At 49.7% G+C, this 14,580-nt stretch overlaps 1 protein-coding gene across 1 annotated transcript in view; it reads right to left on the bottom strand.

The window, feature by feature from the left end:
- LOC119114555 (putative metabolite transport protein CsbC) overlaps positions 1-6,077 on the bottom strand; it is a 19,512-nt gene extending 13,435 nt beyond the window's left edge. The window contains exon 1 of the mRNA XM_037238676.1: positions 5,487-6,077. Coding sequence (XP_037094571.1) covers positions 5,487-6,077 — 591 coding nt within the window. The remainder of the gene's footprint in view (positions 1-5,486) is intronic.
- Between the last annotated feature and the right edge of the window lie 8,503 nt (positions 6,078-14,580).

The raw sequence follows: 14,580 nt of genomic DNA, 5'->3' as shown, positions 1-14,580 counted from the left end.
TGGTACCAAACTTCACCTGGGATGCTTCAGAGGACCCCCTTGGAAGTGATCATTTTCCGGTCTGGGTTCGTTACCGTGGTGGTGCTGTTCTTGGTACTCGACCTCAACTTTGGAATTTCAAGAATGCGGACTGGAGTGGATTTGAAACCTGCCTGGAGGGAACCTTTTCTAGCGATTTCGACTCCGCAAATCCGACTGCGGAGGAATTTACGTCTCTCGTTTTGGGTGCGGTGAAAGGATGCATTCCGCGCACCTCTGGATGCCCTCGTCACACCCCTGTACTTTGGTGAAGCGACGAGTATCGCGACGCTATTCGTGCATGTCGGAGAGCTTTTAGGGCTTTTGACCGGCACAGCAGCACATTAAACCCCATGACTTTTAGGCAAGCACGCGCGGCCGCGCGCCGCACTATACGAAAGGCGAAACGTGTATCATGGCGCACCTACGTCAACTCAATGAATCGGCACACGCCGATGTCACATGTGTGGGGCCGCATTAAAAGAATCGCCAGACTGCATCTACCAGCTTCCTTTCCCGTACTGCAAGTGGGAAGTCAAGACATCACTCACCCAAGTGATGTCGCGGAAGCCATTGGGGAAGCCTTGTCAGACCGTTGCCGAAATGACATCTGCGATCTACGGTTTTTGCAGCATCGGGCGCGATGTGAAACTTCGCAAGTTAATTTTTATACAGGGGACATCCTGATGTACAACAAGCGTCTCACTGTGGTGGAACTTGAAGCGGCCATTCGCTCGCTGCGTAGTGTAGCGAAGGGGTCCGACATCATCCACAATGATATGGTACGGCATTTTCCTCCCCGTATACTACGAGCACTGCTGGCAATTTTCAACTGTACATGGGTGTCAGGTAACGTGCCGCCAGCCTGGCGGAGTCCATAGTAGCGCCTATTTTAAAGCCCCGGAAAAGTGGAACGAACGCCCTTGACTATCACCCGATCGCTCTCACATCTTCGCTTTGTAAGCTCATGGAAAGAACGGTGAATGTGCGGCTCTCGCGGACATGAGAACGTCAAAACTTTTTCACGAATGCTCAGTGCGGATTCCGTAAGAACAGGAGCACGATTGACCACATCTTAACTCTTGATACCGCAATGCGAGCCGGTTTTATAAACAAACATCATACCGGCGCCATTTTTTGACATAGAAAAAGCATACGATACCACATGGAGACATGGAATTTTGATGAAGTTGCTCGATTGTGGCCTTCGCGGTCACATGGGAAAGCTTTTACAAAACGTTTGAATGACAGATCCTTTCGGGTGCGTGTTGGTTCTCATCACTCCGACAGGTATCCGCAGGATAATGGTGTGCCTCAGGGCAGCTTATTAAGTATCATTCCTTTCGCCGTGATGATTAACGACATAGGGGGCACGCTTCCACATGGAATCAGCCGTTCTCTGTTCGTAGACAACCTCGCTATCTGGTGTAGCTCGTCGACCACTCGCACGATGGAGCGACAGATGCAGCTGGATGTTACACGTCTGGAGAAGTGGAGTGTGCTCGATGGTTTCCGGTTTTCCACATCGAAGACAACTGTAGTCTATTTCTGTCGTCGTCGCTGTCACTGTCCTGAAATGGAAATCAAGCTGTGTGGGCAACGCGTCGCCAATGACAGCACCGTGGAATTTCTCGGCATACGATTTGACCGACGCCTAACATACCGTGAGCATACAAGAAACCACCGCGACAAATGTTTAAAATCTCTGAACATTCTAAGGTGCGTAAGACGTACATCATAAGATGCTGATAAGAGGGCACTGTTACTTCTATATCGTTCCCTGATTCGTTCAAAACTTGATTACGACTGCTTTATCTATGACGGTTCTTCAGACCTGATCAAAAGTACTTTGAACACGGTGCATCACGCCGCACTACCTATTGCAGCAGGGGCTTTTCAAACATCGCCCATAGATAGTCTTCTGGTGGAGGCTCAGGAGCACCCGCTAGCATTGCGAAGGCAGATGCTGGGGCTGCGCTACACGTGCAAGCTGGCGCAGCTCCCAGATCATCCCACCCACAAAGCAATGTTTTCGCATGACTTACGAAGGTTTTTTCTACATCAACGGCCTCCACAAACTTCTCCCTTTTGTGTACGAATGATGGAACTTTTAGATGCAAGCGTGTTCAACCTACGACGTGTTTTCAGACCTAAACCAATGATGACTGCTCCTTGGGAGCTAGCATCTCCAAGAGTGGATGTTTCGCTACCAAACATGCAAAAGCAACGTGTTCTCATGACGGAACTTCAAGGCGCAGCCTTAGAGCACATAGCCTACTTTGACGGGTACCTGATGACTTATACAGATAGTTCGAAGACGGATGCAGATGTAGGGTGTGCTTTTTTGTGCATATCCACAACTCTGTCATTCACACACGCCTTCACACGCGTCGATCGTCACTTCCGAGCTTATAACCATCAGCAAAGCTCTCTGTTTCATTGAAGTGGACGGTAGCAGTCTCCATTTGATTCTTTCCGACTCCTTGGGCAGCCTCCTGGCTGCTGGCGGCTTCTCCTCGTCGAATCCACTGGTCCAGGACATTCAATCGCGTCTTAGCTCACTGGATCGAGGAGGAAAAACGGTCGTACTATGCTGGATCCCAAGTCACGTGGGAATCTGCGGTAATGATCTTGCGACGCGGCAGCAAAGCGCGCTACGACAGGGACACGCATTCCTTTAACACCACTACCAGCTCAAGACATGTACCCCGAAGTGTCGTCGTTAATGCAGAGGCGATGGCAGTTCCACTGGAACTCGGTGAGCGCCAACAAGCTGCAGTCCGTGAAACCCCGTATTGGACTATGACAGTCGTGTTTTCGGGACAATCGGAGAGAAAAAGTTTGCTCTTCGCCGGTTGCAGATAGGCCACACATATGTTGCGCACCGTCACCTGTTATTGGCTGGCAACAGACCATGCTGCCGTCGATACTCTGACCCGCTGACTGTGCATCATATACTGGTCGCTTGCCGTCACCTCACTGCAACGAGAGCGCAGTTTTCGGACACCACGTCCTGAATCGCACACTATGTGAATTTTTAGGGGATTATTCGCACGCTGTGGACTTTGGTAAAGTGCTCCAGTTTCTTCGCGCTAGAGATTTCCCAGTCATCTTTTCATCATGATACTAGGCCTGATCATCAAGGCTTTATATGATGACTTGATCGATGCACTTGCCTGATTGGCAGTTCTGCATAAATTGATAGTTATGGGTGCTGCATGACCTGCAGCAGTCCATGCGCCCTAAAACACCAAATCATCATCATCATCATCATCCAAAATTTTACCGAAAAGAAGTGGAGAATGTCCATTGCCAAGCAGCAAAGTCCATATTTTGTTTATACTCTTTTTTCCTTTTTGACTATCTGAATTGTTCATGAAATGCGCTATGGAAAAGGCTACGAATCATATTGTGCTGAGTGGAAGTTGGGTGCGTAGATTTGTAATGCAGAATCACACCAGAATGGGTAGGCTTGATTAAGAGCTACCAGTCCGAGCAGCCTTAGCTGTACCCCGATAGCGGTCTGGGATATGTGCTGCGTGACGTTTAAAATACGCTGGCAATATGCGTGGTGACAAAATCTGGGCAGCTTCGGGCTACATGACACTGAAACTTTTTGACACTTAGAGACACTGATTTCTTCGGAGAAGGCAGTCTGTTTCAGTAGATGCAAAATATGCCATATCACGTAGAGCATAAGCGTATTTGCGTCTGTATCTTCTAGAACCTATGGAAATAATTCAAAACAATTAAAAACAAATGTTTTTTGTAGAAGTCTTTCTCACGGAGCCATCGGTCTGTCTCGTTAGTGCAACCAGTGTTTTCAGTAGTCCGCCACAGGTAGATTGGCTTTCTGGAAATATACCGCATTGCGCAGGTAATACGAGAACGGATCTTCCTTGACAGAAGACGACGCTTGAGGATAAGAAAAGAAAGACGCACACTCGCCGAATTGTATTGCAACGAGGCAATCACGGCTGAAACAATAGCACATAACTGGAAGCATCATGCATGCTTTCCCCGGAATTTTCGCGTTTCGCCTACACGATATCAGTTGTATGTACAAGTTCGTGCCTTCTCTTTTTGTTAGTTTCACCAGAAAAACAATTATGCTGCGTGTAACGGGCTGCGTAATGACGCCTTAAAGTGTTGTAGATGTTCAGCTGTTGGCTGCTGGTCTGCGCAGTCGCGAGAACAGAATCATAGACATTGAAAATTTAGTTCCACAAACCAGGATGTAACGTTGTTCCTGCAGGATGATAAACAGGTAACAAGAGCACAGAGCACGTGACATCTGACGAATGGCGAGGACGTGTACATTTGTGTATCAAATTATTTCCCACTATGTTTGGAAACAAATTAGAAAGCGAACTCCTGCTTATGGCTGTCAAGCACGACGAATTCACCAAATCTGACGAAATTTAGTGCGTCATGAATGATCGACAAGAACGCACGCGTAACGTCCTCAGGTTGCATACAGACATGAGATCTCTCGGTCTTTTCATACACGCTCTGCTATCGTAGAACATGAACATGAGCTTATGGGATAAACACTCTCAGGAAATTTAGGTACATTCCATCGCAACGTGGCTATGAGGTAATGAAAATCGCATTATTACAAACCGATTCTAAATCCCCATGGTCATTGACGCGCTGATGGAGTCGGAAGCATATTCATTTCGGTGTATCAACACAGGACATCAGTGGTTTATAAACCTGGCGGTGACTGAGGGGCACGAGGTGGCGGCAACTCAGCTACCTTTTCAACGTTCTAAAACAGATGCTGAATCTGTTCTAGCGAAAGACCCTTGGTTTCCTTCAGGCAAAATGTGGCAAAGAACACCTGCACAGGCTTACCAGCGAGTGGATGACGAGCCTCCACCCAGACCAATCCCATCTCTGATTAGTGGGTACATTTTTAGCAGCGCAAATAGACTCAAATTCATCACAACGAGGACAATGTTCGCGCCCGAGGTGCGCGTTTTGTTGGGCAGCAACTCGGTGACGTAGTTGAATGCGACGTTGGCGAGCATGCCGACAAAGGCCACCTGCGTCAGCCCAGCGCCCGCCAGCACAATCCAGCCGAGACGCTCCTGGGGTTCCGCGGCCAGGAAGAAATACGCGGCGACAGCGGCGCAGCCCAATGGCAGAGAGCACGCCTCCCAGACGCAGTACGGTAGCCGGCCGTATCTTTCGATGATGATGCCGCCGGGCACGCAGACGAGCGCAGCGAACGCGGCCCGGTTAGCGTGGCTCGCTGGTACTCGCTTAGTGAAATCTGCACCGGATCCAGCACGAAGGCGGTGTGATGAGCAACAGCGTGGCGCCGCCGCACCAAGCGAACTGTACCATCTGGATGGAGGCCAGTAGCAGCGGGCGCCACGTGCCGGCTGACGCAGCAGCGTCCACACGGCAGTGCGGGCGCCGTCCGCATGTGCGTGCTGCAGTGAATCGTGGATACTGCGTACCTCAGCAGCGGCGTCCACCTGCGTGCCGCGGAAGAACTGGATGGAGCGCACGGCTTCCTCCTCCGAGTGGCCGCGCGAGAGCAGCCACTTGGCCGAGTTGGGCAGGAAGAGGAGACCGGAGAGGCAAAGCGCGGCCGGCACCACGCCTACCACGATGAACAGCACCTGCCAGCGCAGCAGCGGTGCCACAGCCAGAACCAACACCTGGCCCAGGTACAGCATGAAGCTCAAAAGGGCGCTAAGAGGGCACGGCGCCGTGGGCGGCACAATCTCAGACATATAACCACGCACGCTGCCCTCGGGTATGCCGAGCGCGACGAACATGGCCACCCGGCCGCTCAACGTCCAGCCGAAGTGGTCGCCGAGGCCGACCGCCAGCGAACCGAGCGCGTACAGCGGCATGATGAGCAGCAGCAGGCGCCGCGCGCCTAACGCGGGCGCCAACCGGCGCGCCCAGCAGGCCCGCCCAGCACGGCGCCCAGCGTTTGTGGCGGCGATCGACCAATTGAGCTGGTCGGCGCTGAGGAATCCGTCAGGATCGTCCGGCACCTGGATGAGGGTGACGCTGTGCATGCCGAAGTTCAAGCCCATGGCCAGCATCAGCTGACCCACGACCACCAAGGCCAACACCTGCAAGGAAGAAAAGATGCTATGATGATGGGGGGGGGGGGTGGCTCTTTTCAATAGCTGTCTCTTGATATCCGAGACTGCAAAAGTTGCGGTCTTATCTTGTTGTAACTTTTCTTTCCTTTTAAAGTATCCCTGAACTATCCTTGACGTGGTTGCGATCATTCTGGGACTGGGACGCGCTCAACCTGAGTCTGCTACGCGCTGATTTGGGGCCGCTCCACGCCGCTGGCACCGCCGATGACAATGTGGCCGCATTTATGAAACTTTCGAAATTCGCAGTCAACACTCACTGCCCGACCACCACCGTGACGTCACGCCAGTCCGGGTGCCATGTCTGCCTGAAGATACCGAAGTTTCCGCAGTTATTTAGGAGCGCGACTGCACCCGTAAGACCTGGGGGCGCTGCTGTACCGCAGATGCGCGTCGCGTGTACCAGCGGTGCCGTAACAGAGTGAAGGACCGATCACTCTCACGGACGCTCGTACCTATGCACTGGTCTGCCGACAGGACGGCGAGATTTCTGGAGCCACCTCAAGCGATCCGGACTGCAGCAGGCGGGAGGGTGTGACACACCCCACTACGACACGTGCACCCGGGCCGACTCACTCAGTGCTCACTTCGGTACCTTTGGCCCAAGCATTGCTGCGCAGGCGGCGGAGGCGGCGCGAGGTAATGGGGGTGCGCCCCCGGTGCGTACCGTATTTGTGTCTCGGCGTTCTCCCTGCATCCAGCCACTCTACCGGAGCTTTGTGCAGCCATCAGGAGGATGAACGCGTCGAGGTCTGTCGCTGTCGACGGCCTACCGCCATATGCAGCGAACAAGTGTTTCCCTCTAATCGGCGCACATCTTCTACATTTGATCAATTTTTCTATCATATCACGCACCTTTCCGTCCATCTGGAGGAACGCGCACCTCATCCCGGTGTTCAAGTTGGGCGATCGATCAGACCAGAAAATCCTTCGGTCCATTTCAAACGGAGGGAAATCATTAACCTCGAGCTTGGAATTTCTGGTACCTTTGGATCGGGAAAGCATGAAACGGCCTTCTTGAGTTTGGTTTGGGAAGCTGAGCCCACCCGGAAACATAATATATTGTTTTTTTTCTTTTCAGGCGGCCTAGAAATCCAGTTTAAACATGTATATACCAATTACTGGGGCGCAACCAAAGGTGCCCACGAGGCACCACATGTCTCGTCAGGTTTAGAACATGCCTAAGGTGTGGTGGAGAGTATGGTCATTACGGCTGGATGTCTTATTCACCTTTTCCCAAAGCGCATACGTCTTTTCCATAATGGGAGATGGTCTCCAAGGGGCCCACGTGTTGGAAGCCACCCCCCAGTGTTGGCTGCCACCGGTTGGAATTTTGTCACGTACTTCGCTGCCCTGGATGTCGAACTCCTCCGCTGTTTTTTCGCGGTCAAGGTCGGCAAATCTAGTCGTAAATCCAGTTTAAACGTTAGGCCCCTTCAAGTCCCGAAGGTGAAAGACGGCTGCTTTTGTGATTGGACTATCCTTTTGTCTCGGGCAGGTGTGTCAGGATTCTTTGTAGAAACAGTTATCCTGGAATTGATTGAATGCCATTGTATAAATGAACATGTTGAATGCGTGCATGACATCGAAAGTTGATGATATGAAAGTTGAAAGATCACAAGATAAATGGAACCATTCCGAGTGCAAATCACGCTTTCAATCTTCCGCTAGTTACCTGTTTAAGAGTCCTTTCCATTGCGGAGCTGAACTGATGAACGTCTTCGTTTCAACACGCCATGCCCGCGCCGACTAACAGGCAGCTTCAGACACACGATGATCTGTAGATGGCGCTGGTGCAAAATCGCGCACTGCCCAGCAACCGGCCGCCGGCTGGGAGTCATCGTCGCAAGGCTTAAAGCGAAGGCTTTCCGTAAACCAGCAGTGCTCAAGGCTACTTTCGGTGATCGGCACCTGGGGACTGCTGCGCGGGGGCTTCGCCATAAGCCAGACCTTCACATGCTCTATACATAGCGATGACGTCACTTGTGTAGTGACCACAGCACAGCGTGGCCGCAGGCCATCAAAGCCATCAAACTCTTGTTATTCATTTCATGAGGAATGTCATCAGACTTCGACATCAAACTCACGATTCTTTTCTAAGGGAAAAAGCCTGGTCGCTTCTGACCGCTTCTGGTAGTCAACAGCCTCTTGGGTGTCTTTAAAAGACGGCTTGGATAATCACAGGTCAATTTCTACCTTGATCGAATCATCCCACCGACTTACCTTGACCTTTCAATGTCTCTCGTCGTTGAAAGGAGGATGCTGAATCAGGGCACCGCCAACGATTTAAGAAAGGTCAAAAATTAAGCCCTAGGCAGGCATTCATGACACTGTAATCCAAATCCCGCCTGCAAGGTTGCAGCCCATTGAAAGTTACCGCCCACCTCATATCGCTCGCATCGCAACGCTTTAAACATGCTCTTGTGGCCAGATGAATCTCCAAGTCTAGACTTTTCAGAATATTACATTGACCAGTTCGGGAAACTGGGGTCGGCTGCTAAAACAGCCAAGTGGCCGACCGCACGGACAATGGAAAAACACTGATGTGTCGCCGACCTGTGACCGAGTCCGCCGACCTGTGACCGAGTCCGCCGACCAACTAAAAATCACAGGATATGTTTGTCGCCGGGTTGGAATGAAACCTAGAAAAGATACCATAGCGCCGTAGAGTACGGTAAAGATTTTCACGGAAATGTTCGCTGGTGTTTTGTGGCGAAATGCATTACCATGAATGCATAATATCTACGTATGGAGGCCTCATATTTTGCTTTGCACGGTGTGCTGTATTTGTTCGTCTTGGCTGTCACCAAAACTTGCTGTCCAAAAAATCATTGGCACCAAGCTTCACGTGGATGCATACGTTTCTTGTCGCTGACCTTATCCACCAAGTTGGCAGATTTTACCACCCTTGCCGCGGTGCTGCGCCTGAGTCGCGAACGATCCCTCGAGATGTAGCGGGCTCGGAGCACCTCGCCGCGACACCTCGGCACCCACGGCCGGCGATCTCACTCCAACTGCTGGCTAACGGTCCCGAGATCCCGTCCGCTTCGGAAAGTTCGACGCCATAATCCTCCGGGCCGAGGCTGAGGTGTCCGTAGCGGATCCCACCCCAGACGAGAGGGACATTTGCCAAACGAGCGTGGACACCGTGCGCTGATCCATCAGTAATCGTGCCAGGTCAAGCAGCAGGAAGGAGAATATATTTATGAGACTAGGGAATGGGCAACCCACGCGCTCGTTAAAAGAATCCGTGCAGCGCATGCGCTGCACAGAGCTAGACCACACCGATCTAAACAATGAGACAAGAGACAAAAAAGGACAAAGTACACGGGTACGGATGCCATGCGAAATCAGGTAAAGAAAACCCTAACCTTTCCTTTGTAACCTTTCCCTGGCCTGGGGTAAAGAAAAAAGGCCAGCATAGCACGGATTTGCCAGCAGGGCCGCAGAGTTGAGCTTCCTTCGTGTCGTTGCTCGGGAATCCCGCCGTGATGATGTCATGGAGGTCTCGGCTCTCAGGATCTCGGGTGGCGGCCGCTCGGACGGAGTCCGGTCTTGACACGGCGCGATCCGAGCATCATCTTCAGAGGTCGCACTCAAAGCAGCAGCCAGGGCGTCGTACAGCGCGTTATTCACCTTCGCAACGTTAGAGTCTAGGTCGCTTCAAGCGCCAACTTATGGAGTTTCTACTGAGTGAGGCGAATGTTGGAACATGAGTGGATGCGTGTGCGAGTTCGATTGTGTGTGATGCCACAATGTGAATGCAATAGTGTGATTCACTGAGATGATCCCTCGACCGATGTGTGATGTGTTAAGCTTTTTCTGCTAGGTTTCACATTGTCTCCTTTACGCCCGTTTTTATCAATGATGACGTGTAACTTTTAAAAAGCCACTGGATCTTGTGGAAAGCTACGAAATATGTGAACATTGGACATTGAAGATTGACCTCTAATCTAGAAGACAGTTGTAGATTACACAAGTTTTCTTTTTAGTCAATGCGTTCCTTAGTAGCTAATTTTTAATGACGTCATCGTACCCTGCCCAACCTTGATTGAGAGCTAATTGACGGCCGTTTCAACTGGAAATGGTGCTCACGAATGCAAGCTATGTGACTCGACAATAATATTTTTCTTGGACTTGATTGTCGCATGGCTAATGGAATAACAGGATTTTAATGACGTTTGCTACTGCGTAATGGATGCCTGGGTCACTTTAAAATAGTCTCACGGAGACTATTTCAAAGTGACCCAGGCACCTGCACGTCTTCAGGTGCGTGTAGTTCAGATACCACGGAGTCTTAGGTCTTAGAGAGGGCAAAACTGTGAACTGCGCCGAATGATCTCCAAGGTGGCTTTTTCAGTGGAGTTTATTTCAGTTTATTCCCATACAAATGTGGAGCACTCCCTTTAAAGACTTAAACATTAATTGTGAGCCAAGAAAGCAGGGAAATGATCAATGCAGACATCCATCAAAGTGTAAATCCATCTACATACAGGTAAACAAAAAGGTTCATGAATGAAAAGGAATGACATTGCATTGCTGGATGGAAGACAATATTTCACACCATTCATGCGTTCCTATCTTAGAAAATAGATTTGGGGTGCTTATCGCCTGCACCATCCGCCTGTTTGCGGCTACCAACTGGCATGCCAGTAGTATGATGAACCAGGAGGCTGACTATATAATACGCAACCCTAGACAAACGTCGACGCTTTTAGTAAGGGTCAGTATTGTTGCATATGAATGATGAATAGGCTGTACATAACACCCAACTATGTTCAGCTTCGAACAGATGTCTCACAACCGTCATTCCCAAAGGATGCCACCCTGCACCACATGGATGAAGGGGGTAGAATCTGCAAGTTATTGCCCTACATTCTCATTTCTACAATAGCTTTAGTCCCATTTTTAGTATAGTTTTATAGTCATCTTAACAATAGTTTTAGTTTCTCATCTTCACAATGGCTTAGTAACACAATAAGTATTTTATTACGACATGAATTGCTGATGAAAGAGTGCATCCTATAGGCAAATGCATTGTATGCACAGAAAAACGTCACTTTGAGAGGCCAGGGAATTTCAGTTGACACAAAATGCAGGCATTGGTACCAGGACAACATAGCATTCAATATTTACCAATTATCATCATTTTGCGGCAATATACGCAACTTCACGGAGAGCCACAACTATAGTGTATAGAACGATCTGATAAAAATCATCGCAGGGGAGAAGTAAGTAACAAAGTTGACTGTTGGATGGATCGTATAGCATTTCAAGCTATATGACATACAACACGTTTAGTTTTAGCCCGCTTTTCAAATTACAGAGACACAGAAGGTAGAGAACAAATCAAGAATATTTCAAATGCATGTAACGGTCGGGGCTCACACGGGGAGTGCGTGCACCGCGGGGTATTAGCGGATGGCGGCCGGAGGGTGCGGGTGTGGTGCGGTTTGCTGAGGTTGGAGATTGGCTGGTGTTTGGAATAACGACGAGAGATTTTCCAAGACGGACGTTGATTTTTCGAACGAGTGAAAACGAGGACGAACGCGAGCACAACATCAGCGGTGGGATACTTTGCTTTTACGAGTTGGGCCACGTGCTGATGCGCGCCAGAAATGTCGACGGTGGAGGAAAAGCCCGATTTAGCCCGTAAAGAGCGTTCATCAAGCATGTTCAGGCCGCCGACATTTTCTGGAGGTGAACCTGAAGCATTTTTGAGGCAATTCAAGAGAATCGCGAGAGCCAATGTATGGAATGAAACTCATCAGCTTGATGTGCTACCGGCTCTATTCGTGGGTAACTATGAGTGGATAACAGTTCAATTAGACGAGACCCGACCACTGGATGGTGGACCAGCTGGAGGCGGGCCGACGGATGGTGGACCAGCTAGAGGCGGACCAACGGATGGTGGACCAGCTGGAGGCGGACCAACCGGTGGCGGACCAGCCGGGGACGGACCGGCCGATCACTTTCCTACTGGGGGCTTCCTGGACTCGGCGGAGCAGCTGGCGGCGATACCGGAGGAGTCAGTACAGATACCGGGGCCGCAGTCGGAGGCTGTCCTACCAGTGGCGCCGTCTGGAGCGGATGGAGGGTTGATGGTAGCGCCACCTGTGGCACCCGAGCGTGTTGGTTCTGGGGTGATGTCACGAACGAGGTCTGGACATGAAGTCAGACGTCCGCGACGCTACCTGGACTAAGTTGAGTGTGCAGGTGTTTTGGTTCACCTGCCATACAGTGTGAGAAGTGTGAGTTCTTTTATTTGTGAGATTGCACGGTGGCTACTGTGATTGATTGTCGGTAACACCTTATGTTTAGGGCCGTACAGTGATCTTGGGTTCATGTACTAGAAACCTAGTTTAAGGAGAGAGGGATGTAGCGGTCGGGGCTCAGCTGAGCAGTTCCGGAGGGCAGAGGAGTTGTGTGATCAGCTGAGCAGTTCCGGCGGGTACGGGCAGTGCGCGCACCGCGGGGTATTAGCGGATGGCGGCCGGAGGGTGCGGGTGTGGTGCGGTTTGCTGAGATTGGAGATTGGCTGGTGTTGGGAATAACGACAAGAGATTTTCGAAGACGGACGTTGACTTTTTGAACGAGTGAAAACGAGGACAAACGCGAGCACAACATACAGCCGGTTTTTTAGTTGTCTGCAATCATTCAATACCCATGTAAACTACAAGTATACCTAAAAGGTGTAAGAAACTTTACCATCAATTATTCCAGTCTGAGCAAAGGACCTGAACGACCGAAGCAAAATTGTTTTTGTTGGCTATCAAGGCTTCAGATCTCTTAGCTTATGAAGCGTCGGGCTCCCAGGTAGTTCGCCTTTGTCCTCAAAATGTCAGAATTGTCAAAATTTTGCTAGCCTGGTGAAGTGTGATTTGATACTGATTTTTGAATTCTCGTTTCTCCACGAATGTCTGCGTTTCGTCCAAACCAATGTCATACTTGACATTTTCAGTTTAATGCGCGTGTCTTTGCCTTAATTCAGATGAATTGAGAGCGTGACGAACTCATTTGAATAAGACTCAAAGCCCGTCTTGCTCCACAGCTCGATGCCGCGAACCATGTTGGTGCGGCGAGTGTCTACCGCAGTCGACCAATCCACATCGGTGTTGGGCCTGGGATAATCCTAGAACCTGGGCGAACTAAAGGCATAGACTGGAGGAACAAATGTTCATATGCTCGTTTCGTATGTCACCTATTTCTCAGTTTGAAAACCGTGTTTTAGACACTTAAGATCAACAAAATTACATTACATAAGTTATTGTAACGTGAAATTTCCTTGTTGGTTAAGTGCATGATGAAACTCCCTAAACCATCTGACAAACGCGTTTTAAAAACCGTTCAACACATCAATCGTATTTGAAAAAGGTATCGCGAAAATACCCGAAAATGCTTTACGCCACGCGCTCTAAGTAAATGTCTAATTCTTGGCGATTAAAGCCTTGCCAAGGACATGAAATGCTCACGCCTTATACTATTCTGCCCTGTTAGCAATGGAAGCCAAATTTAGGCGTAAGCGTGGACATGAATTTATAAGTCGATTCACTACCAACGGCTTCCCTGCGAAGATCATGTCAGACACGAATCACTTCATATCCGTTATTTTAATGCTCTTTTCGTTATTTATGCAATCACACTATTCACTTTAACTGAAAGTGTCCATGCCCAAAATAGTCCGAACGACCGACACGCTCCAAAACGTCTTTGAAGCACTGCTGCATTACTATAATGGGATACCTGAATCCATCTACACCTCACGTTTAACCCGTGTATGGAATGATGTACCCCAATGTCCTAATGCTTATAAATATATAATGTCTGCCTCCTCTCCATGTCACCTGGCTAAGCAGCACCCTGGTCGCTGCCAGTTGGCCTTTGGCCTGCCAGTGTTGATCGGCAGTGCTGTCCGTCTAAGTCACTGCCTGCTGTGTTGGTTTTTTTGCCCCCTGGGTGGCGAAAATGCTGTATTTCCTGGAGCTCCCATGCCGTGGAACAAAGATGCCCGGCCAGTGGTAACCTCGGACGCGGCAGGGTCCCGTCTGATAGCATCGTTCCCGACGCCGCGTCACCTTCGTAGAAAAAAGCTGGATTGGCCTTCCTCTGGCAAAGCTATGAGACCTAGTGAAATTTCGTTCAGCTGGTGATATTCTACCACGGCTTTCATGCCTCACAGGGCTGAACAAAAAGGAGTGTCACGCATTTCAAGTTCATGACAAGACTTTGATCGTCAAGAAGTGAGCATTTACTCAATGTGCAGGGTGTAACATATGTTCGGCCATACTTTTAACGATTTTAGCTGTTTTACGTGGGATTAAGCCCCTGAACAGTTTTAAACCTTCCATTTTTGGATATTTTAATAAAGTTTTAGCATGTCCTAAACAATTTGCCGAGGAAATCATTGTTTCCATGCATTTGTTTACATTAATTG

Source organism: Pollicipes pollicipes, unplaced genomic scaffold, assembly GCF_011947565.3.
Source record: "Pollicipes pollicipes isolate AB1234 unplaced genomic scaffold, Ppol_2.1 Scaffold_1080;HRSCAF=1254_pilon_pilon_pilon, whole genome shotgun sequence".
Lineage (NCBI taxonomy): Eukaryota > Metazoa > Arthropoda > Thecostraca > Pollicipedomorpha > Pollicipedidae > Pollicipes > Pollicipes pollicipes.
This window is presented reverse-complemented; position numbering and strand designations above follow the sequence as displayed.